General features: G+C 40.6%; 1 protein-coding gene across 4 annotated transcripts in view; it reads left to right on the top strand.

The window, feature by feature from the left end:
* SLC38A6 (solute carrier family 38 member 6) overlaps positions 1 to 25,906 on the top strand; it is a 59,280-nt gene that overhangs the window by 21,835 nt on the left and 11,539 nt on the right. Inside the window, exons 7-16 of one of the 4 annotated variants that reach the window (XR_015702378.1) lie at positions 3,434 to 3,516; positions 3,987 to 4,045; positions 8,817 to 8,882; positions 9,077 to 9,130; positions 10,683 to 10,762; positions 12,635 to 12,735; positions 16,515 to 16,639; positions 17,503 to 17,647; positions 17,764 to 17,858; positions 19,017 to 22,999. Coding sequence is in view for 3 of the 4 variants with exons in the window: in XM_087747959.1 (XP_087604085.1) it covers positions 3,434 to 3,516; positions 3,987 to 4,045; positions 8,817 to 8,882; positions 9,077 to 9,130; positions 10,683 to 10,762; positions 12,635 to 12,735; positions 16,515 to 16,639; positions 17,503 to 17,647; positions 17,764 to 17,858; positions 19,017 to 19,097 (889 nt within the window). In the remaining variant the exon portion in view is untranslated. Of the gene's footprint in view, positions 1 to 3,433; positions 3,517 to 3,986; positions 4,046 to 8,816; positions 8,883 to 9,076; positions 9,131 to 10,682; positions 10,763 to 12,634; positions 12,736 to 16,514; positions 16,640 to 17,502; positions 17,648 to 17,763; positions 17,859 to 19,016; positions 24,961 to 25,906 lie in introns of those variants that run through there. The other 3 variants (XM_087747959.1, XM_087747960.1, XM_087747961.1) reach the window with 3 other exon arrangements.

Below are 25,906 nucleotides of genomic sequence, written 5' to 3'. Positions count from 1 at the left end.
TTAGGCCGCCTATTTGATAACACTCCCACCAGCTTTAGCTGTTTCTCAAGGTCCTAGTGCAGATCTTGTGGCTGCGAACGCTGGTGAACACGCAGACAGGTTGTGGCGGTTGAAGTGGTTATTACAAATCATCTGAGCCATGGTAGCTCTCAGTGTGCTGTCAGCAATGCCACCAGCCATGCTTCTTCCTTAGTTGAAATTACAGCTTGAGATGGGAGTGAAGTTCATTTTTGCCTTTAGAAAGAGCTAAAATTGTCCCTAGGCATACTAACCACAGCTGAAGCGGTAAGGTGATTGCCAGTCTGAGTCTTGGCCTGTTTCTGCCCCTTACTGGGAGCTCTTCCATTGATAAACGTTTATTTGCCACAATTCGACTCCTCTATTCTTTGCCCAAGCAAATATTTCAAATGCAGTGGTCAAGCAGTATTCCAGGTGCATGCACACGGCCGACCTTCTCTGTATGCCTACATCTAAATTTCATATATTTTTCCATATTAATTGCCATGGTAGATCGTAATCTTTTGTTTCTGTGTATTTCTTTGCAGATGCTAAGAGCAGTTTTTTTACGAACAGAGTTTTTAAATTGTAGGAAATTATTCAACAGAACTAGGTGGTCAAATATCAAGCCTAAGTAGCAACGTACTTATGCAAAGGGCAGAAATACTGACTAGTTTGATTAAACTCTTTTAACTGGACCACTTGTTTCCAGATGTGGTTGCACGACTGTTCTGTTTTTGTTAAGTCATCATAGCATCTGATACCCTTTCATTTGGGTGGAGAATTTATCTTTAACTGTAGTTAGAATGTATCAAAAGTGTCAGTTAAACTACCTGTGAAAAATATTTTATATGCATCTACCATCCCAAAGCATGCTTCTGGGAAAGCCATTTAACGAATGTTTTGCGCACTGAATTATTTTTATAGATAAAGGTTAGCAGGTGTGCATGTGTTTGAAAGGCTCAGAGCCAGTGTGTGTTACATCTTCATCTCTCTATTAAAAACCAAACCCATACATTATGAGCACTTGTTAAATGCAGGTTGAGATGTTTCGGTCTATCTGTGTAACCAGAATTCCACATAGTTTTGAGGACGTGAACGTAGTTTCAAATGAGGATTGTGTTAAAAAGTTGTAATTTGTGAGCTCTCTGTTAACATTTAATGACCCTGTCAGGAGGATATGATTGATGCAATTAAGTTGTCTTGCTTGTGTGTTATATAATTGATATGGACTGAGAGTAAGGGCCTAATTTAGAACATATGAATCTCTTGTCCTGTTGCATTCAGGAATGAAATTAAAGGGATTTATAAATGTCTGCTTTTAGTTAAAATATGGGGGAGGGAGGAGGAACATCTGCATGCCAAAGCATTTTCAGTAGAGTCGAGGATTTATATTCCCTATTTCATACTTGGAACGTGTTTATCATACAGGATTAAATTTGCAGATCAAACTGATTCTAAAGGCAATATCAAAACACTTATTCTGCCTTTGGAAAATAAGTGTATTTCTACAACAGTATTTTGGGGAAAAAATGGACACATTTTTTGATAACCAGTAAATGGTCCAGTATCCAGTTTTTTTAGATCTTTTCCGATAAAAGAATTGGTATTCCAAAATTAAGCAGTTTACAAAATTGTTTTTTCTCCTTCCCATCACCTCAGTGCAGTTTTCCTCTCTCTTTCCCCCCAAAATGTGTTTTCTTTTACCATAAAGTAACCAAAATAACGTTTTCTCTGGCCTGCTGAGCTTCTGAGCTACGATGGCAACTGTGGATTTGCTGCATGCTTAGAACAGGGAGACCTAAAGCAGAGGTCCCACGTGTACACGTGGTGCAGCATTCATTATACCTTTGCCTGATGCTATGACACTGTTCCTCCTAATCTGAACATCCACCATGCTAGAAAGAAAGAAAAAGTTTCAAAATACGTGAATGCTGAATGTTAACAACATGAAGAATACTACAGCAGGGAGCTGATCTTGGCAAAATTGCTTTTTCACTGTAGCAGTAGCAGACCTAGGCTAGTAATACATTTTTTTGAAGAGTGATGTATTTTGAGTAATTTTTAACATAGATGACGTTACTTAAGGGTTACTTCGATTTTTGATATGGCCTTCAACCTTGAAATTTCTCTGTTCATTTACGTTACCTGTTTTTTCAAACGAGTGACACAAGTGACTGTCCATGATGTGTGACAGTAGTGAATACATGTATATGGTAATTTTTCTTTAACATAGGTGTTATGCTACTTTCCTTATGATAACTTGAGGTGCTGCCTGTTTATTAGGTGCTAACCATATCCTGGACTAAATAAACTTGAAGGTCAAAGGCCAAGGTGTTTATAGGTAGTAAAGTCGGAGGCTGATGTGCAAGATGTTTATCAGTACAGGATATGGCTATTACCAAGTTAGGGGCAGCCACCCTCAAGATGTTTCTGTTTCTTAACAACTTGTACATCTGTACTTTCGTCAGCTTGGAGATGAGATTTTGGTACTTTGAATAGATTTTTACATGCATTAAGACTTCATATGCCTCTACAACGCTTTTTTTATATGTATAGTTTTATGTATAAACATTATAGCAGATTTCATTTGCATAACTTCCATCCCTTCTGTCCTTTAGTTTTTGCATGGATGTATGCAAAGAATGAGTGATCGCTTTGTGCAAAGTTAAAGATAAGAAACTTCTCTTTATTGCTGTTCTTTCTTCTATCACCTCTGGACAGCAAACATCATTTCAAGTTAACTGGAAGTTGATTTACTTACTGTTTTCTTCTATTATTTGAAGGCTGTGATGATAGATGTAATGAAACTTGGGCAGAAGAGAAAGTTGGTATGTTTAGAAAATAAAACTCAGTTTCCAAACAAATAGGTTGGGTAGCTTAGCTTTCTATTTCACACCTCTTGGAAATGGTAAGGAACTAAGGTCATGGAGGAGTAATAAACTGGAAGGGAAGTTCAGCAGTAAGTGGGAATTGATGTTGCTGTTTCTTCCAGTTGTGTAAATACCCAACTCAATGCAATCCAATTCACGATATATGTAGCGTACTATATAAGTACTTCTGTTGGAAATGTGTAGAGTATGAAATACCCTTCCCTCGGATCATTGCTTTGCTTAAAGGCAGGGATTTGCATATTGTGCTGCTGAGAAACAACTTCACACCCGAGACCTCTGATCTGTGCAGACACTTGCCCATGGAACTTTGCCTGCAATGCCAGTTCGTTACGGGATGGTGCTCTGCTTCCTCGTGATCTGGGAGCTCTGTCTTACACCACAATATAGAAACTAGGAATACAAATTCCTGTAAATAGCACGTGAGACTGGAAATTATTTTTCTTGTCCTAGTGGTTATTTTGTCTAAGGTCGCTGTTTTAAAGTAGAACATATATTTTAGGAGTCTTGAGCTTTGTATCAGTCATAAATCGATATTCCAACAGGTCTTGGTACCTTGATGGGAGACTGCTGCTACTGATTAGTTCAGTCTGCATTGTTTTTCCTCTTGCACTTCTTCCTAAAATTGGTGAGTAATTAAAGGAGAGAAACGAATATTATTCTACTTTAGTAGCAATTACAATTGAAGACTTTAAAACCTTAATGGGTTATTTATTTATTTTAACTGGCAGGGGGCTGGTGGTGGTGGGGATTACTTAAGTTGTTGTAGTGTGTTCTGCCTTCCAGCCCTGCCTAGTTAAGCTATTACTTGAGTTGCAGTAGTATTTTGTCTGCAATACTAAAATAAAATCTTTACAGCAGAACATTAAAGAGCTGCATTTACTTACAGCGTGCCATTAGTGGTAAGCCAGTTCTAATTCTGCCCTACAAAACTACATAAATGATCTGTGACAGGCAGTTGGAATGTTGTTATTCTGAGTCCTAAGCCCCAGATACCAAGCACTGTAATAGAAAACATGCCTAAAATGTAAAGCTTTAGCTGTACATTAGGATCACTTTCCTTATAAATTCTCTTTTATTTTTACTGTTATTTTACAGGCTTTCTTGGCTACACAAGTAGTTTATCATTTTTCTTTATGGTGTACTTTGCTCTTGTGGTAAGTTAAAAATCTGTGCACAGCTTATCTGTTTTTTTCCTTATTGTTTGAATGTTTTCATAAGCGTGTTTTGAAATGAATTGTCTTCCCCTCCCCCCTTAACATTTTATGTGAAATGTAGAGTTTTCCTTAAGTTCAGTATGTGCTTGTTTGGACAGATTACATTTGTTTTGCTGAGGCATGGAAATGTATACGAACTTTCAGGCATGTGAAAAGATTTAAAATAGTTGTATTTTGGACTGATAAATGTAACAATATTTTTGTTTTGCTGACGGTGCGGTGAAGGGAGCTGGCACGTATACTTTTGTTTCTCTACTAGTAGTGGAATGGAATTCTGTTTTCTTAGCTTCTAGTTATTACTTACTGCAACTAGTGCAGAAGAAAATTTAATATACTCCAAATAAATTAAATTTACATGTATAATGGAGTGACAGAGTTCAAAAAAAGGCAAAGAAAACTAGGACTTCGTTAAGGCAGTTTACAAGATTCATTAATACGTCAATGACCTTATTCTTCTTTCCCGCTGAAAGGAAAAGTTCTTTTCTCTGAGCCGTATGTGGGTTTTTGACCCTGATGGTCACCCTCCCAAGGCCCCTGTGAGGTAGATGTTTCCAAATACCAGAAGTGAGACCTGCTAGGCAGATCTAAGAGGGAAAATGTGCCTCTTAAGTTGCACTATTTTTCTTTTTACAGGGAAAAACTATGTTAATGCACATGTGTAATATGTAGTACAAGCAAGCAACTCGCACTCTGTCATCTAAGTATAGAAACAAGAATCTTATTTGGGAGCCCGGAAAAACGTTCCCCCTCTTCCCTGTCTTCCTGGCTTGCATTGACTTGCATTTAATACCTGTTTTACAAAGGGATAAACAGAGTTGAAGGCAAGTTGAACAAACATGCCATCCAGGAGACCAAGGCAATCCATTAGGAACTAAACCATGTGATAAAACCAAACTTCAAAGCTGTCAAAACATCTCCCGAGGGTATCCCTGGAGAACCGCAGTGTTTGTAGGACCTTGGGAAGTATTCTTCCTAAGCTGAGCACTGAGGAGCAGCTACAGCCTCTCCAGAGCTAATGGAAATTCATTTGTAATATTTATAAATTACCTTAACTTTTGACCTCTCCCCTAAAATTTATCTTAAAAGAAAAAAAAAAAAAAGCACTAACTATAATGCTGAAATAGGCCTTTGGCTATTTGCAAGAGTTTTGAAACAAGCTCAGCTCCTGGGTTCCAATGGGAATGCGTATGCATCTCTGAAGAAAGCTGTTGTAAAGGGTGGGCGCTTTCAAAAACAATTTGGGGCTCAGAAAAGGAAAGCGTGTAAGCACGACTTGCATGCAGACATGTCGAGCTGGGATGATTTAAGCTAGGGTTTAGTTTTGATTCTCTATCAAAAAAAGTAGGTAGGAAGTACTAATGAAGGAGTATGCAGACTACTGGATTTCTTATGAAATGGTTAAATCTGTATGCTTACTCTTTGTTGTTGACAAAGAAACAGCTACAGTAAATCTAACTGAGGTCAAAATTTTTAAAAGCCGTTATGGGTATTTATGGGTATTTAAAGAAAACTAATACTCTCTACAGAATATTCTCTGACTTCTTTAGGCACTGAAACTTAAAGGCATTAACTGCGGTTTAGTTTTCGTATCTAATGCTTTGAAGTGGGTGATATGTGCTGTTGAAATGGTGTTTTAGTTTGCACAATGTTAATTTCTGTATGGCAGATATGTTTTAATTTGTTCCAGAAGAAAACTGTGTTAGTCATATGGAAGTAATACATTTATATTTTGCATATACAATAATTCTGTGCATTTTCAAGTGCATACCATCTGTTCAGCAGCAGTTTTCATACAGCCTGCAGAAAAGATAGGTACAATAGACAGCATATGTCTTGGTCAGTATGGTCTAGTGAGTGCACGGAGCAAAAGGTCTGGAGACTGCTCTTTGTCCTCTGTGCTCTGCTCTGGGGCTTTGGCAGGTCCGATATCTCCTCTCTGTGCGTTGGCATCTTTTCCTTTAAGGTTAATATACTGGTTAGAGTCCTCGCTTGGAAAAAAGTGAAAACACTGAGATGAGCTGATCTGGGAAAAAAACCAAATATATGTAACTATTAATTCAAAGCCAGATTCTGTGAGGTCCTGAGCGCTTTGGTTTCTGATCGTTTAATACTTTCCTGACTTGAATCCTAAGTGAAAAGAAATGAAATGCGATCGTTAAGCTTTTTTTTTTTTATTTTATTGCCTCCCCTCTTGCTAGATTGAATATTGGTGAAGAGTAAAGACAGATTTTTCTTTTTTTGTGGAGACAGCCCTATTGGTAGCTTGTTCAACAAAAGTGTTAATGATTCCTGATGGTATTTTTCTAAATTTGTTGTTTACGTTCCCAGAACAAAATGTGATGCAGATTTGGAACCTACCATATGTAATGAATGATGTTACGCACAGAGAGCCTCTCTTGGCTGAGTGCTGTCAGTACTGCTGGAATAAAGGGATTCCTGTTTTCCCTCCGCAGGATACGAAAAAGCAACATCACTGAGAATATTAGAACATTTTGAGCCTCTAACTTTATTTTTTTAGCAGTGTTTTTGGTGTGGATTTAAAATACCCTGTTTCCACTAGAGTCTCTCTTTAGGTTTTAGGGTTTTTTTCACTTAAAACCAAATGTTTGTTACACTCAAAAGACAATGTTTGTATGAAATAGGCTTAAAGTGCCAGAGGAAGATTGCCTGTGCGGCCTGCGTGACTACTCAGCTAACTGCGCTGTGCTGCCAGCTTAAAAATCTCTTCCTCTTGGGGGGGACCTCATTAGAAATACCGAGTAGACTACAACTGGAAACCCAAACAGATTTGAACAGTGAAGCAGGTGGGCAAATATAATTACAGATTTTAAATGCACCTAGTGCGTTTTATTTTGTCTCCTTTTATTTCCATTTCAATCTGTTCTTAATCTGTATTAATTTCATATTAGAAAAATGTTCTTCAGCTTTTTATGTTTGGCTTGGCTTGTCTTCCCTCTGCAATGTTTATATATATCTTTGCTCTTTAGCTTGCAGGAAGGCCTGCCCCCACCACTGCCAGGCACACTGTACCTTCCCCCAAGCTTGCCCTTCAGCTTCATGCCCCTTTTCACTGCTCAGGAAGCCTATTCCAGCCTTAGCCAGAGTTCCCACAAAGCCTTCTACTTTGGAGCCTTCAAAGCGTCCCCTTTATTTCTCTTATATGGGTGCCTTTAAATACACAGAGATCTGCTTGAAAAAATATTTTGCCTTCTTGCTCAGCCTCATCAGTGGCTTCAGCTAGCCAACAAGCTTGGGCTTCCTGGGGAGGTAGCACAGCCGTGCATCCACGGTCGTGGTACCGCTGCAGCAGCAGTCTGCATCTCTGTCTCAGCTCGGAGCTTCTCGGTCCCTAATGTGCAAGAAGGAGATGAAGCAAGGGTGACCCATGTGACAGAGTCATGTGTATATATGTACGATACAGGCCCAAGTTATATTTTAGTGTTTGGTCCTTTCCTCCTTCTCCCTTGCTCGCTCTTCGGTTGAACTTCTTGATGTACTACCAGCGTGTTCTTGTCCCTTCTTACACCCTTCCTCAGGCGAGGTTGCAGTTCACATTGCACGGAGGAGGCAGTTTAGCCAATCAATAAGCAGGTAAAAACAGATCTCCTGGTATAAAGCAGTGCCAGTTTAGTGTCAGAAACATGGTAGGAGGATTTCCATTGGCAGTCCTTTTTCACAAAGTTTGCAGACTGCTGTTGAGCAAGCTACTACCTAGTTCCATACCTTCAGTTGTGAGTTGTTCTTAGTCATGCAGTTTAAGACGTGTTATTGCCACAACGGACTCGGCGTACTGTGTACCTGCAGTTTCCGTTCCCCGCATTTTGTCCGGAGGTAGCAGTTGTTTGCTTCTCCTGGCGCTGGTGACAAGAGGGAGCATCTAATCCTTATCCTCTGGGAAACACCACTTGGCTGCAAGCAAGAAGTAGTTCTCTGAGCCAGGAGAAGCGCTCTCTTCCATGTTATTCTTCTCGTGAATCTGAGTATTTAATTAAGTTTTTCATTATTTTCTGTAGGCTTCAAAAGAATTACAACCTCTAAAGCCAGGCAACTACAATGGGAAATTAATTAGGGTGAGGAGAGCAGTGCAACTATCATTTTAAACTAGGCTCCTGAAAAAGGAGGTAACATTTCTTATTTTAATTTCCCTTTGATTTTCAGCCCTGTTACTTGGCAGTCCCTAACCAGCAGGGTGTAGCTAAAGCCCCAATGACATTCTGGGACAATAATTGCATTTATTGTTTTTCCTTTGCTTTCTAGTCCAAACCATATGTTTCTGCCTTTTAAGATTAGCCTTAGGCTCTGCTCTATCTCTGTTAAGGGCTTGTCTACTTAGGGAAAGAGCCTGGGACAGCTAACACAGCAGCTATTCTGTACGGGAGGCAGTTAGTGGGGAGCACAGAGAGAGTGAATGTGGAGTGCTGGTTGTATTTCAGTTAATGTCAGAGCTCATTTCAGTTCACCACCTCCAAATAGGCACGCCATAAGGCTGCCAGCTGTGCATAGTAAGCAGCTGTATGGAATGGCACTGACAAGTTTTTCTGTCAAGTTTCCTTCTTGTGGCCTAACTATCTACCAGTCAAGCCTGCTAATTTACTATGGGTGTAGCTCCCTGCTTTGTGTATCAACAGTCTGATATTTTAGCTACGTATATCTGAATTTAAACTGATTTTTTTAGGGTATGAGTCATATATTAAATATTCTGTCTTTGCAGGTTATGATAAAAAAATGGTCGATCCCTTGTCCACTACCTCTAAGTAGTGCCATAGAGACTTTACAGGTAAAGTGCATGCTGATTTGAAGTTCTTCTAATTTTATTAGTAACTGTAATGCTTTTTTCACATTAACGCTTTCAGAATTACTTGTAATTTAAATTCCTTCTTTTCTTAATCATCACAGAAACTAAAAAGTTTCATATCTGTGGTTTGGGCTTATTCTTTCATTATGCCATTTTTTTGCATGTATGTCTTCCAGGTTTCAAATTCTACTGAGGATTGTAAAGCAAAGCTCTTTCATCTTTCAAAAGAGGTAATCTCTATTAACAATATGTGAACTTAAAGGGGGGGGGTTTAAAGAATTGGGGTTTAAACTCTATCTGGGATAAGCTATCCTTCTGTAAAACTAGTTATAGGCTGCTGAAATATTTCCTATACCTGCTGCCAAGTGTTATGCAGTCTCACTCTTTCTTTTTTTATATGAAGCCTGGCTGTCCAAGTTAGCATTTATGAAAACATTTTGCAAATATGACCAAAGTATAAAGTATACCAGATGCAGCAGTGGTCAGCCTCATGATGCAGTCGGATCAAGCCAACTTAATATGCCCTCAGCTGGAAGTCAGTGCTGCTTGGCTGTATGCACGCTTTTAGTTCCTGGCGAGGTAGAACAGGTTTCCTGAAACTGCCTGGACTTAACCTTAGTTTTTTCTTACCTGATGCTAATTCTTCAGGCCTAATGCAATCTTGTGCATTTCATTGGATGCCAGCTCTGGTATTCATTAAATAATGTGGCATTTAAATCATGTCACCACATATCAGCTTGCAGGACAGGAAATACCATGTAGAACTCCAGTCTCTGTGGGGTGAAGAGGAAGGGAAAAAGAGAAGAATAAATCTGGGATAGGCCTGTAGCGTAGTGGAGTTGAGGAGGGACACAGTTGGTTGCATTTGTCTGAAAAAACAAAATCCACCCCCACCCTCCCGCGAAAAAGGGGGGAGGGGGGAGTTTGGGCAATGCAAACATAAGACAAATGTTATCTGTAGATCAAAGAAGAAATTTTGCTTTGACCAGAAACATCTACTGTGAGATTCTGGCCCTTTGTCTGGCCATTTGTGCTTTGAAGAATCTTGGGACTCATCTCTACTTCTTTTTCAGTTTTAACCTTATCAATAGAAAGTGGCATATTTTTACCAGTATGGGCCTGATTGTGTCAGCCCAAAATCGTTTGTTATAGTTCAGCTTATTCCACTTGGCAGTTGAAGCAAGCTATACTAGATGATTCATCTCTCTATTACAAGTTTTTGGAATAATATACCACTAATAGTGTGGTTGCAACTTTAATTATATAACTATCTCAAAACTTCAGATGCCAAGGCATGTTATATTTTCTGGATGCTGTATCCAAATTTTTGTGAAAGAGTAATGAGAAAATAGTGAAGCCAGGATGAAGGAATCAGTAATTTGACAGGTAGCTATGGATATTAGAATTTAGAAAACTTCTTAGAAAATTTGATGAATGATACACTGACTCTGGGGCAAATCCTACTTTATTTAAGTAAGTACTTGACCTCAATATAGCTGAAAAAGAATCTTTCAGTTGTTGGCTTATAGACAGCATGACCTCTCCTGATCATGAAATAGTAAGCTATGACCACCACTTGAAGAGATACTGGTTGAAAAGGTCCATTTTTTGTGGAATGATTCAGAGATGCCATTCTGTGTTGGGGAGATTTCTCTCAAAGCATTGATGTGGAAAGATTTCCATTGACTTCCAATGCTTGAACTGAATTCTGAATTCATCCAGATATTTTCCCAACCATCTGTAATAACAAACAACCTACAAGATGTTTTTATTCTATTTTAGAGTGCTTATGCAATACCAACTATGGCCTTCTCTTTTCTCTGCCATACCTCAGTCTTACCCATCTATTGTGAGCTCCGAAGGTAATGTATGAAAACACAAGCAATATTAAAATATAATGATAGTATTTCTGTAATATTTTCCCTAAATTAATCTTGAATAATTTTTATTTTCATAGCATCATAGAATACAATCATAGAATTGTTTAGGTTAGGAAAGACCTTTAAGATCATCAAGTCCAACCGTTAACCTAGCACTGCCAAGTCCACGACTAAACCATGTCCCTAAGTACCACATCTCCCCATCTTTTAAATACCTCCAGGGATGGGGATGCAACCACTTCCCTGGGCAGCCTGTGCCAGGGCCTGACAGCCCTTTCGGTGAAGAAGTTTTTCCTAATATCCAACCTAAACCTCCCCTGGCGCAGCTTGAGGCCGTTTCCTCTCGTCCTAGCACTTGTTACTTGGGAGAAGAGACCGACCCCCACCTGGCTACAACCTCCTTTCAGGTAGTTGTAGAGAGTGATAAGGTCTCCCCTCAGCCTCCTCTTCTCCAAACTAAACAACCCCAGCTCCCTCAGCCGCTCCTCGTACGACTTGTGCTCCAGACCCTTCACCAGCTTCGTTGCCCTCCTCTGGACACGCTCCAGCACCTCGATGTCCTTCTTGGAGTGAGGGGCCCAAAGCTGAGCACAGTACTCGAGGTGCAGCCTCACCAGTGCGGAGTACAGGGGCACTATCACCTCCCTGGTCCTGCTGGCCACACTATTCCTGATACAAGCCAGGATGATCTTGGCCTTCTTGGCCACCTGAGCACACAGCTGGCTCATGTTCAGCTGGCTGTCAGCCAACACCCCTAGGTCCTTACTGAGGGTGCACTCGATCCCCTTGTCCAGATTGTTGGTAAAGATGTTAAACAGAACTGGCCCCAGTACTGAGCCCTGGGGAACACCACTTGTCACCAGGCACCAACTGTGTTTAACTCCATTCACCACAACTCTCTGGGCCCGGCCGTCCAGCCAGTTTTTTACCGAGTGAAGCGTATGCCCATCCAATCCATGAGCAGCCAGTTTCTGCAGGAGAATGCTGTGGGAAATGGTGTCAAAGGCTTTACTAAAGTCCAGGTAGACAATATCCACAGCCTTTCCCTCATCCACTAAGCGGTCACCTTGTCATAGAAGGAGATCAGGTTAGTCAAGCAGGACTCGCCTTTCATAAACCCATGCTGACTGGGCCTGATCACCTGGTTGTCCAGTACGTGCCGCATGATGGCACTCAGGATGATCTGCTCCATAACCTTCCTCGGCACTGAGGTCAGGCTGACAGGCCTGTAGTTCCCCAGATCCTCCTTCTGGCCCTTCTTGTAGTCAGTGCCATCAAACAATGCAAACTAAGTAGCTTTCATGTTTTTGGGAAATGTACAGTTTTAGTCTGTACTGGCTTTTCCTCTCTTACAGGAGAGAAAAGTAGCAAATATGGTTCCATCATGAATGTCAGTACTTTGTCCTGGCTTGGACAATCTGGAGAAAAAAGGTCATTTGCTAAGGTACTTACCAGTTAATTTTTATTGCTGTAACTGAATCTGCATTTGGCCACATCTGACTCAATGGTTTTTTTGACCCAGATTCTGTTCCTGGCTCTGAATATGTATCATCCTGTATAAATCAAAATTTTGATTTAAAAAATACTGATATGTCTAAATTACCTACAAGATGGGGACAATGTTAGTTGTCTGCACGAAAAGTGCCCTTTAATTACCAGATTAAGAATACTTTTAAAAACCCTAAGCGTTACTGACAGCACAGACCTCAGCAAATACTCTGTGGCCATAAATTAAGAGGGTGCTTTCTTATGAAAGGCAAGCTGCTATTTTTTTTTAATGTAGATTGCATTGTGTTTAATAGTCTACAATACAGATTAAGTAGCACTAATTTTCTGGGTTTTTTTACATTTTAGTCCGTCCAAAAGTAGAATGCAGAATGTAACTGTGACAGGAATTGGTCTGAGTTTCCTAATTTACTTTATGTCTGCTCTGTTTGGGTACCTGACATTCTACGGTAAGTATATTCTTCAAGTATTCTTCAGAACGAAGGCTAATAATAAATGGTAAATGCATTCTGTCTAGAGTACTTCAGGCTTGTTTGTGGCGTTGATACACTTGAATCCTCAGAAATCTTCTTCCTGTGAAGACTTAAGAATATGTTTAACACTGCAAAGTATTAACAGTCTCATTGACTTCTCAATGTGTAAGGTAGCTAATTTGCAGGGTTTATGCCCTAAAGTGCTATACAGACAAGATATTGGTGCCTAAACTGTAGCTGATGGTCTGTTGATGCTCTCTAATGCTATGTGATTAGACTACTGATTGCCACTGTGTGTTGGACTGTATAATGTTTGCACCTAAAAACTGGGAATGGATTTATCATGGTCTGTGAGAAATTTTAAGATCTGATAATAGTCTGCTCTCCAACAAGTTTGAAAGGTCTGTTCTAAGGCTGTATCTTCTAGCAACATTCATCGCTTATTAACCCTGTGATATCCCAGCACGTTTGTAGTCTCTGAGTAGCACTGAGGCTGTTGCCTTTTATGAGGGGAATTTGACCCACGGCAAGCTAGCCCTAGTGTTAGGTAGGCATGAAGGTTTGCAGCATGTTTTTCCTGTCCGATACAGCTTGGGTACAAAGCATGTATGGCTTCTTTGTTTTGTTTTTATATTTTTATAAATTAATTGGAACTAACACTAGCTATTTCACTAGAAATCTGCTGGAAGTGGAAAAAAAAAATCCCATGAATCATCCAATTTAGGAAAGCTTTATTTTAAAGGGTTGCACAAAGTGATGACTTCATGATACCTTTGTTTATATGTAATGTAAAGACAAACTAGAGCACTCCGGAAAAGAATTGACAAGGAACATAAGAAAATTAGAAGGTCTGAATCAGAGAAAGCCCATCTAGTTTTGTGTTTTGACTTGAGTGGAGGGCAATGACAAAAGACTAGGGAAGGATTTAAAAATTTAGAAGGATAAGCTTTGAGGTGGGCTTCCTAGCACATGCTTCAGGTCTTCAATAATTTGTGTTGCATGCAGTTCCTGAGCCAGCGCGATACCTGTTTGATATGTGAACTGAACCAAGAAACGCACATTTCGTAGAGATGTTGTCGACATAGTGCTTGATGAATTAAATATACCTTTTTATTTACCAAACAGAAAAGCAGGGTATGCACTTGCCCTACCAAATTCTACAGACATTTTTCATTTTCGTTTGCTGTAGAGTTTACGTGGCAATGTGCTTCAGGACCAATTTAATAACTTTGCATTTGGACTCTTGAATACTTTTGGGTACAGTTTTTCAGTTGAGTTTAAACATAGATGACTTCTTCTGTCTGGTGTTCTTGCATTTCCCAAATACACAGAAAGATTGCAGAACCCTTATTTACATAGTGGCTTTTTTTTTAAACGTCCATCATAACGTTGGCAGAGGTAGGTGAGTGTCTATTTCATACAGCAATATTCGTATCCTGTCATAGAATGCCACAGTGTGATGCCTTTTCTAAGAAATGTCATTTGGCTCTGTGTATCCTGCTTTAAATTTGTGTTACGGTGTGTTTTGCTCACATAGCATGCGTTGTCAAGTTGAATCACCTCTACTGGGTGATCTAACTGTCTTCTGGAGTAGTGTCGTACAAATGCCATCACATAAATGCATCATGGTCACCAGTGAGGACTCTTCTAATGTCTCCTGAAAACTCACCCTTTTTATGAAATGACTGCATGCTAATCTGTGTTGGTTGGAATGAATAAAAATTCTTACAAGAGACAGTAAAGCAGTAAGACAAAAGTGTTCTGATGAGGATTTCCTGTCCTTTCAGAATGTTATATATTTCTTGATCATGGGGTTGAGATAGTGTCTGACAAAGCACCAAGAATGTTGGCTTTCAGCAGCTAATAATTCCAAATTTCTAGGGAATTTTGCACTTTTTTTTCCCAAGTATAAGTGTATGTCTGGCTATAACTGTCTGAAAATGTTCCCTTGACACTCAGAATCCTTTGAAAAATTATATGGGGAGTCACGAAACCCCTAACAGCATATAGGCCAGTATTACTGTTTCCTAACTGTCTCCATGTGGTTTATAGGAAAATATAGTTTTGAGTGCCACTCTGAGAGTCTGAGAGATCCAGCAGGCAGTGCGGGATAACCATCTGTCTCCAGATGAGATCTCAACCAGAAGTTAAAAAAAAAAAAAAAAAAAAAAAAAGTAGTCCTAGAAATCATCCCAGCTCCTGTTACCTTCACTGTCATGATTTCTTTGGGCCAAGACTTTGTCTTTACCGTACTCTTTCCTGGTTTTCTGCAAGCCTGATTTCTTTTAGTAACTCTTGGACTCAAGAGCCTAAAATACTGGAACCAACAGTGGATGTCTGTAAAAGATTCCCCCCCCTTCCCTTGCAAGCTTCTTCTCCTTTTTTCACTTTCTGGTTGTCTTGTTTAATTAACTTCTTTCTTTAAATAAAGAGAACCTGTTCCCTGTTCCTAAAACACCAGTCCGAGGAAATGTAAAACGTTTTCTTTTAAATTGAAAACAAAAAGCGAGTTCCCTCTTTGAAATGAGACGTGCTTCATCTTTCTGTGGTTCAGATGGTTTATTCTGTTTTCTGTGAGTTTGAAACTTCATACAGCGACTGGACTTCGGTGGAAGTTTTGGTCCATTCTGAAGTCCAAAAAAGCTAGAGTCAGGGTATGCTGAAAAAAAAGAGTCAGGGCAGCAGACAGCTTTCAGGGCTCTGACTTCTTATTGTTAACTTAGTGAAACTTTTTACCCTAAAAGGCCAGAAGTCCGAGGTGAAGGATTCATCGCTGATTCATCACTTTTTGCCCCGCTTCTCCCTTGAATAGTACAAAAGTAATGCTCATGGTGGTGTATCCATGGTTTATGATACTATAGTAATTCCACAATAGAGTCGTTTTTGCGAAGCTAAAAACGCATGTGGTGGATAGCTTTGGAGATTCTTACTGCTGAAGAAAACAGAGCTGTCATTTGAAAGTGTTTGGCCGGGTTGGGTGCATTGCCAGTGCGGTCCCTGATTGTTCTCTGGGTGCTGTAAGAATCCAGAATTACAGCCGTCAGTTCTCCTCGTGTTGCGCTTGGGTACTCATTTGGCACAGGGAAGAATCAGTGTCAAGTGTCAATAGTTTCATTCCTTTTTTTTTTTTTTTTAAATAAGAAATATCTTTTAGAAGTATAACTGATGCTAGTTACCCTTGCTAACTGTAGCCAGTAAAAGCACATACGCTAGCATGGTTTTGAATGTTTCTTTCTTCCTTTAAATTAGAATTGTAGCTTTTCTTTCAAATCCTGAAATTTTTACCTTGTGTATCACCTAATGTTTCGGGGGGAAACAAGGAAATGCAATTCAGCCAACTTAGCAGAATTAATTTGTTTCTGGCTTCGGGTTGAACCAAAAGAACCTGGTGTTGACTGTTTCAGACACACAGAACAAGTTTTACAGTCCTGTATACTTGGCTTCATGTCAGGCCATCTTTCTTCTAATGCTTTCTCCTCTATATCTGTATCTTCTCTTTCGGTAGCTTTGGCTTCAGCAGAGGCTCTACAGTGACTTGCCTCTTCCAAGTTTGTTTTTTTTGCGGTTTTCCTCAAGGTTGTGTATCTGTTAGAGCGAGTATATCAGTAATGCCAAAGCGACACGTATCTGCAGCCCCCCTCCGCTCTGCATTAGTCACAAGCAAATTGATGAATTTGAATGTAAGCTTAATAGGCGTTGCTAATTATCTTAGTTCTCAAATGATTAACAAAGTAACTAATTTTTCTGGTTTTCAGACAAAGTGGACTCTGAATTGCTACAAGGTTACAGCAGGTACCTGCCACATGATATTGTCATCATGACTGTTAAAGTAGCCATACTGTTTGCTGTGCTTTTGACAGTCCCTCTAATCCATTTCCCCGTAAGTACTCCTAAACGTTTTGAAGCTGGCATAAGCAATGCTAATGCTAATGCTTTGCAGACTGCAATATTTGTGTCACATCTAGTCTTGTGTATCTTATTCACTTGTCAAGTGATTGATCAAAGACCACATATTTGCATATGTTCCATGAGAGCTCCAAAATAACAACTAACCACTAAGCTAATTTGTGCTCTTGAGACAGATTTCAGATTAAAACTAGCCCACAGCATTGTTTTTAATTTAGAGAATTCAGAACTTATAAAGTTTATTTAGTTTGATCCCCCCCCCCCCCCCCCTTAAATTGAGTTTTGCTGACTTGGTTTTTCCTTTCTACATTCACGCACCCACACACAAACACACTTATACTTGAAAACTCAATTTAATTGTAAATTAAAAACACATATTGACCTATTTCACCAAAAAAACCCTGCTTTACTTTATCAATACCATGGTAAAACTGAAAATTCATTCAGTTATGACTAAAAAAAACTGTGCATGCAAAACTGTGTATATAGAAGTAGCGTATAGATTACATATGAGTTGGCAGCGTGCTGACGTTTGCTACCAAGCATGCTCAAAGAGACAAAGCATTATCCCCCAGACCCTCTTCTGTCCCTCCAAAAAAGACGTACTTCCTTAAGAGTAATGGCCACGTGATAAATACTGCTTTAATACTAAAGTAAGCTATATGCTACAGAAAGACAAAACATTTAACTATTACTAAATTTCTTGCATTTTGACTTTTAACATGTTCTTTCACATCTGGAATGATGTAATTCTTAAGTTTATGAAACTGAGATAAGATTCAAAGATACGTATATGTATGTATTTACCCATGCAATGTTTCTCTTCGTATTATGTAGGCAAGGAAAGCTGTATTGATGGTATTTTTCTCTCATCTTCCTGTGTCGTGGATTTGCCATATCCTTGTCACTTTAACACTGAATACAATTGTTGTTCTGTTTGCAATGTACGTCCCAGACATTAAAAATGTATTTGGAGTAGTTGGTAAGTTGTTGTCATTGTTTTGTTTTGTTTTTTTAACTTAAAACAATTCAGTATTATGATAAGCTAATATACTTCGATCTTGCTCTAAGTAAAATCTTACTTTCTGTTTTTTAAAGGTTCAACCACATCAACGTGTTTGCTTTTTGTATATCCTGGACTATTTTATCTTAAACTTAGCAGAGAGGACTTTTTATCACCACAGAAACTTGGGGTATGCTTTTTTTCCATGTGTGCTAATTATATTAAAACAGGCTCATTTGAGATGCAACTTAATAGACTGTAGAGCACATAATCCAAGGGGCAAAGTTGTTTTCATTGCAGTTCCCAAAATCTGCGAGCATTTTCTTTTATCCTTCGTGATAGCTCTAGTCTTTCTGAAACTCCTTCTCCACAAGAGATTTTTGACTAGCAGTATGTCCATATGCCAGACCGTTGATCTGAATACATGCTTTTCCCTATAGTTTTCAGATGTTGACTTTTAATCCAATTTCTCCTCAGTTTTTATGCATTACTCTGATGTTGTCTGGGCAGCTGGGACAAAGCCAAACTGCATTTAAGTGAAACAGTGTTTATGCTTGTTTTCTACGTAAGCCTTCTCAAAAGCATTTTTTTTCCTCCTCTTCCTTTTTTTTCTTTCCCTCCTCTTTATGGTTTTTCTTTTGGTGTAGTAGGTTGAGTTCTAGTTGGAATTTGTGCAGCAGCCTGCTTTTTGCACGGTAACTGTTTGTCTTCATTTTAACCCCTGCTCAGCAGAGCAGCTTCATAGCAGTGGCTAAAATGCTGACAGGGTGTTTATACATAGTCCTGCCATTCTTATGATTCATAGGGCTGCTCTTGTATTGACAAAATAGGGAATCTGAAAGAAAATCTGATAACGATGCTCTCTGACCATTTAAAGTTTTGACTAGTTCCAACAGATTTGGGGCCTTGTTATAAATTAGCGATCCACTGTCTCTTGAACTGTGGGTTTATTATCATCTGGCTTTTAAATGAAAGAACCCATTGTAACTTGAATTATATTTTGAGTAAAATACAAATTCAGTTTCTTAATTCGTTACAGAGTTGTAAAGGACGAATGTTTGTTTTGTTTTGTTTGTTTGGGTTTTTTTGCAGATGGATAGTGTGAGCAAGCAAACCAGCCAGCTCTGAGAGTTCCCAATGAAACTACCCCAGAGCAGGCTTAGTTCAGTTTCCCCCTAAGCAGATACCTTGTGTTTGAAGACTGAGTAATTTGAAACATTAAAGATTATTTTAAAAGACACTATTTAAACCTGTTCTTACCGTTTTTTTTCATCATTAGTTATAAGCCTTAGAAATGTAAAATGCTTCCTTCAGTAAAGCGTTAATTTTTGCTTTTCTTTCTTCACAGGCATGTGCATTGGTTATTTTTGGCATTTGTGTTGGCCTTCTCAGTTTAGTTCTAATAATTTTCAATTGGATTGATCAATAACAGCCTATTGTCAGTGTCTGAACTGAGCTTCAGGAGGACAGCAAGAACCAGAGAGGTGTCGAAACTACTGAAATGAATGCAGGACATCCTAAAGAAAACACTGACCAGAGCTGTCTATGGAAGAAATAATGCTCTTTTTCACTCTGTTACTGATGTTCCTTCTTTAATCCTGAGTCACTATCTTCAGTTATTGGACGATTAGTCTTTGCCATTCTAAAATATTAGTTTTTAGTGATGTAATCATGACAGGTAAAAAGATCTCTTGAGAATTTTGCAATGCAAAAATGGTTTAGCACACATGGTGAACAAAAGCAGAACCCTGAAATAACTTCTCTTTTAAAGACAATGAGATGGATAGGTATTACATCGGTCATGGTGTGCATATCGTGATATGTGCGTTTAGGATAATGCACACATTATCTTAAACAGTGAAAGGCTTCTATTGCTTGAATAATTCCCAAAATTTCAGCCAGTTCATATTAAGAACTGCCTGATTCCAAATGTTTACCCTAATTTATCCTAACATGGATCCAGAAACCAGCTGCCGTAGCCCACTTTAATGGGAAAATCATGATAATATTTGTTAATTGTTTTTTTAAATATGGTTTTTATACCTCAGTGTACTTGAATCGTACTGAAGTAATTTTTAAATTAGAAGGCTTTCCCCATCCAACGTAATAGCTTTTAGTAGCATTAGGAAGTATTTCCATTTTGCAGTTAATAACAGACATTTTTCAATTAATATCTGCTTTTGAGTATTATTCAGTGTACCTCAGTATTCCTCCCAGTGAAAGACTTCTTTTTTTTTTCTCTCTTGTTCCCATTTTTACAAGTGTTTCATATTTGAAATTGAGTGTTTCTATATTTTATGTACTGTTGTGTGTCAGAGAAGGTTTGGTCTTGAAAGGTAAAATTCTGCCCCTGTTGAAGACAAAGGAAACGTTACATTTATGGAACCTTAATTTTACCTCAGATCTCTATAAACTTCCACGTACCCTTTTATAATTCCTTTTTTTTTTTTTTTTTTCCCTAAATGAAATGTGAATGCAATTTTCAGCACCACCTAGGCTCTATTAAATATGGTATTGAGTGCGCACCACAAAAGCTCCTCACATTAGTAGAATGAAAGCAGTGGCTGATATGGTGGGAAGGTTTGTAAAATTTCTTTCTCTCAGATGGGATCTGACATCTTTAAAATAGCCTAATCTCTTCAGAGACTTCATGCCCTAAGGAAGCTAAGCCTCCCCAGAAATGGCTTGTGTAAGGGTAAGAAATTAGACCTCAGCCTCCAATGGCAAGGTTTAGAGAGTGGGAAAGCTCTTCATTATTTCCAGATGCAATATTTCTTTTAATTTGGCTTCGCGCTTTTACATCGGAGAAGTGAAATAAGACACAAGTGAATCATAGCGAAGTAATACGTTTATGTAACATGAAAGCAGCTAGTAAGTGACATTTAAATAAATTTTTCTGTCCATAAGGTGCACAGTTAGCAAATTAGTTGACTATTGCTAGAAAGTCCTGCTGAGACAGTTCTGTTAATATGTTGACCGATGTTTTATCAGTTGAGATAGGGGAGATGCCCCAGAGCCTGGCATTTCTAACTTCTTAGCCACGGGTCTGTGCTATTAACCTTTCTAATTATGTCACGTTGGATTTGGAAAATGCTGATTGATGTGCCGACTTCAACATAACCCTGATTGAATGGGCCTGATCCTCACCTGTCTAATGGGGAGGAACAGCAAATAGCGGAGTTGGAATCTCCTTCTCTACTCCTGAGCTGACAGACTAGGATTTCTCATGCCAACGGATCACTTGGCTCTCTCAGGATCTGCAAGATACTTTTCATTTTTGATAGATGGCCTGAAGGCACCCAGGTGGTGCAGCTTGGTGTGGCTTCAGGAATCCTTTTTGCCTGGGGAATATTCTTCTACTTAGGAGTTTAATATAGGAATAGACATATGTGGTGAGGCCCGGGAACGAACTCGGAAGTTTTGGTAGGATCCCAAAGAAAAGCATCCCTGGAAAAGACTGCAGTTATTTTTATCATAAAGTTTCTAGCAGAGGTTTCACGACAGAAGGTGAGCCATCCAGTAGTTTGTCTGGAGCAGAAACAGCACGTCTGCTCTTGGCCAGAAGTTCACAGCTACTTCTGTGGCGCTGGCAGTGGCTGCTCCTGGTCAGCGGAAAATCAGTGGGACTGCAAGATGTGACACATTATCTGCCAAAAAAGTGAACAGAGTGAGCTCACTTAGGGGACAAGAAAAGTGAGGGGGGTGGTAGGAGTGGGGCCGCTGTTTTGAGCAGCAGCAGCCATTAGATAGCACATTTTTCTCATAAAACCTCACACTTTGCCGAGCAGTTTTGCTTCAGCAGGTTAAAGTGTGCGCGCATATAGGGGATGCCTCTAACTTGAGAGGTCTCTGCCCTCCTTTGGTCAAGGGATTGATCAGACTTTCTCGGCGTTGTGTGAGTATTCGTGGTTGATGCTCCCCTTCTTGCCTTTCTTCTTGCAGCTCTCCCAGCTTGTTTAACTCTTGATAAACTGATGTAGCTGCCTTCCCACCTGTGGCTGCCCTCCGATATCGGTGTTTCACAGGCTTTGTTGTCCTGTAGGGATTCGGGCGCTCAGGGTGTCTCTGGCAGTAGGGTAAAACGCTAAACATTTACTTTATAAAAGTGTACCTTGAGAAAGCAATGAGAGCTGTACATCAGAAGTGATTTTCTACCTGACTGAACCAAAAACTTTTTTAGGAAAACAGGAGACCTTACATTCATGTGAATGAACTGTAGCATTTCCTCAGACACTAGAATTTAGGAGGAATATTTACTAGAACATTTATGGAAATTGTTTCTCATTTATCATACACTCTTGTAGCACACTATTGAGTAATACTCGTAATCACTGCAGCCGCTTTATTTTAAACTCTACCCAGCCAGACTTAACACTGAAGACAGATTATCTGTGAAGGTGCAGAAAGTTGGCAAAGTTTTGCTAAGCTTTTGCTCTTTCCTCCTCCCCGGGAAAAAACTGAGTCTTGCCGTGCACTGTAATAGTCTGTTCCTACCCAGGCAGTTGGGTTTGTGTGCATCATCTTAAAAAATGTGACGGAGAAAATACCTGAAACACAGTGTTAATTTTACAGTTGATTCTTGTAATGCTATGGAAATCACTACATCATTGTTTTTAATCCCTGAGTGTTATCCTAACGAGCCTGGCTATTAACTAACTATCCTAATAGGTGGACTTTGGAATGATGAATACCAGTATATGCACTTGGGGAGGATGGATGGGAGCAATTCCCACCTCTGCTGGAGATCTGTTATTACATTTTGGCTGCTGTGCAGAAGGGATAGCAGCATGGGGGGTTACAGAAGGGGCGTTCTCTTCCGTCTGAAAAAGAGTTAGAAATGCTGCTACTTTTAAGTTTCTAGGATACCTAACTTAAAATATGGAGAGCGGGAGAGGGGCAGAAAGAGAAAGAACTTCTATTTCCAAATTTAGAAAAAGGTACGAGCGTTTTCCACAATGAAAAAGCAGAGTGAGGACACTATTTTTATCTGTGGCATCTCCCGCAGGCTGTTCTGTTTGTCGTGTCTGTGTAAGGGTTTCACTACAATTGTGCACTAGCGTGAATTTTTTGAGCAAACCAGGCCTCCAGCCTGGAACTCTCTGCTCACTCACATGTTGCTAAATATATATATATTTTTTTTTTATTCTTGTGTACAGATTTTTTTCCCCCTGACTTTCCAGATCGATAAATTTCAGCGGTTCTGCTTTATTACCTGTAGTTACCGTTTTCCAGCCTTCTTTTCTGAGGACTTGACAGAAATGGATGAAGGGTCCCGCAGTATTTCTGAGCTCGCTTGGAAAGGTTGCCTTTCCCCAGCTGAACCAGAACAATGTAAGAGATGAAAATTAATTGGTAGCCTTTGATTTGTTTTCTCTCGTTCTCCAGTTTCCATTCCCTGTCCATTTGAAGGCTGCTCAGATGTCAGAGGGACTGTGGTAAGCTGGCTGTGGAGAGCGTCTCTCGTAAACCACATTGCAGGAGCGCGTGCTGCAGAACAAAAGCGCTCTAAACCTGCCCTTGTATTGTAGCAAATGCTCGTGGGTTATTCACGTGTTTCTAAGCAGTTTGTATCTTAATATATTGATTTTCATGGCAATAAGTTTGTTTAAAATTCTCTTGTGTCCCTGTATAGTGAAAATTGAGACGCTGTGAAACTGTCCTATCCTCTCTGTCCCTCCCCTCGCCTTCCCCTTCCCTTGAGTTTTGCGTTAGTATCAGTGGCGTGGCACTGCGCAGCAATGTGCCGTTAGCTGAACGGCCTGAGCGATCATTCGGGCGAGCGTAGCCTGGGTGGGAGGGTGTGGATCAGGGAAAGCACCGCTTTATCCGTGCCCTGCAGGCTTGGGTTTCACTGTGTCCCCTGCTGGGTGTTGTTGAAGATTAATGTTGCGAGCAGACAGACTTTTTTGGTGTGCCCATCATGTCTGTGCTTGTAAGAATTTGTCTTTTTAAAACATGGAGGCATCTTAATGTGGGAAGACTGTGCTGGTTTGGAGTTCCTCAATCATTTGTGTCATGTGTGCCATGCTCAAGGTGCTGTATTTCCTCCCCTTGCAATCCTCCTTAGGAGGATGAAAACACGATGGTGCAATGGGATCTCTCCGATTGAGCTGCTAGGGCAAATGCGAAATCCTTGAGCAGCTCGTAAGCGCGTTGTTTACGTGAGAGAAAATACGGGCTTGTACTTTATTACTGCGTTTCTCATGCTGCACGAAGTATCATTTTGGTGTGGATCTGGAAGTCGGTGCTCCACCAGCTGCAGTCCGTGGAGGCTGCGAGGAGGCAGGGGAGCCATCGGTCCACGCTTGCCTGTTTTGAGGCTCCAAAGGCATCTCCTTTAGACAGGGTTATGGACCTACATGGGTGTTTTGCCTGACCCAGTGTGGCCAGTCTCATTTCAAATAAATTCCTAAAATTAATTTTTGAGGATTATTTGTGAAGAATACGAAACGCTTTCATTAGCATCAGCCGATGCGCGTTCAGCACTCCCTCTGATAGGTGAGGACAGAAGTACCTCCGTTGTGGACAGCATCGGTGATGTCCCCACACCGCGGAGGCGTACCTCTGCTGCAGGCCAACGCCAGCCCTGCGGAGCCGAAGGGAGGTTCGGAATTTGGGGTCCTGCCAGTTCAGCAGCCCGGGGTCTTCCTGTGGCTTACGCTGGTGTTCCTACAAAAAACAGAAAGAGAGGGACATGCTTACCTACACATCACTACAAATACTTGAGGATTAAATCAAGTTGTTTCCAAATGTCCCTACTTAAGGAGATGAAAATGAATATCCTTATTTCTATAGTGGGCATCCTAATCTGCTCTCTAATTAAAGATTGAAATTCAGATCAGTCCGGGAGCTAAAGTAACATTCGTTGTTGTGGAACTCCTTTCCCAATTAGACTTAATTTAACACTTTTCCTGAAATGGTTGTTTTACAATTGACTTTCGTGTTGAAAGCATTAGTTGTAGTTGCGCTGCATACTGAAAAGCCTTTGGAGACGTTTACTGCTGCTTCCTAATGACTGCCGGTGGCAGAGAATTTTCAGTATTACAAAAGTGCTGCCTAATTTCTACAGTTTGTGGTGGCGTTTTTTGTGTTTGTTTTTCAGTAGTGGTCATTCAACTATGTTTCATGTGGAGTTGGAATTCTTAAAAAAATTACCTGTATGTAAAAATTGCCTAGTTTATGTCAAACTTGTGTGTTGTACAACAAATTTCCTGTTTTGGGTTCTCCCTCCCTCAGATTCCCTGGGGAACCACCAGGGCATGTTCCAAAAAACCCGGAAAATAAAGAACAGGTTTTGCGTAACTCGTGTGATTGTCACCTTTGCTTTGTGCGTAACGTGCCTGCTTAGTGACGTAACCCAGCGTTGTCTCCGCGGTCGGTTGCGACGTGCCGCGGTGTTGCTGCCAGCCCCGGCTCAGGCTGCAGCATCGCTTTTGCTGGGGAAGGGCGTCGTTCTTAAATACCATTCCTGGTTTGGTGGTGGTAGCACACTTGGGCACTTACTTGTGTCCTCCTCCGTCTGCGTCGCGGTGTGTGGTCCCCGCTCTGTTCTGCGGGCGATGTCTTGCAGCACCCAGCTTGAAATGGATGTGAGACGCGGTCTGGGAAGCTGTTATGAATTGCTCCTCCCGGACCTGTCCGTCCGCTCTCAGTGCTTGATTTTGTTCTTTGAACTATGCTCTCCAAAACACAAAAGATGCAGGCAATAACTTGTCCAGCGAGAGCTGCAGTTGACGTCCTCTCCGGTATTGGTTTCATCGACAGCAAACCTGCCTCTTCGTGCTCCCCTCTGTAAAACAAGAGGCAGCAGGAGAGATCCTGGCGGCTGTGGCAGCCCAGCTTGCTGCACCGTGCCAGCGCTGCTTCCAGGCCGCCGGCGGCGGGTGCCCGGCTGGCCTGGCAGTGCAAAGCGGGCTGAAAAACTCTTGGAAGCCCCTTTGGGAAGGGCCTTCTTGCGCAGCAGGGTGAGGGTCTGCCAGGGAAGGCAGGCCATCTCTTACAGGGTAGTAGCGAGAGGGATGATGGCTGCCCTGGAAGGGCTCTGGAGCTGGGACGTGATTTTTGGCTGTAAATCACCTCCAGGACTGTGTTCAGTTTTGGGCCCCTCACTCCAAGAAGGACATGGAGGTGCTGGAGCGTGTCCAGAGAAGGGCAACGAAGCTGATGAAGGGTGTAGGGCACAAGTCTTATGAGGAGCAGCTGAGGGAGCTGGGGTTGTTTAGCCTGGAGAAGAGGAGG

Source organism: Nipponia nippon, unplaced genomic scaffold (assembly GCF_047370975.1).
Source record: "Nipponia nippon isolate SJK-2023a ecotype South Korea unplaced genomic scaffold, ASM4737097v1 scaffold_11, whole genome shotgun sequence".
NCBI classification, from domain to species: Eukaryota; Metazoa; Chordata; class Aves; order Pelecaniformes; family Threskiornithidae; genus Nipponia; species Nipponia nippon.
The sequence above is the reverse complement of the archived record's forward strand: the minus strand, read 5'-3'. Positions and strand labels throughout refer to the sequence as shown.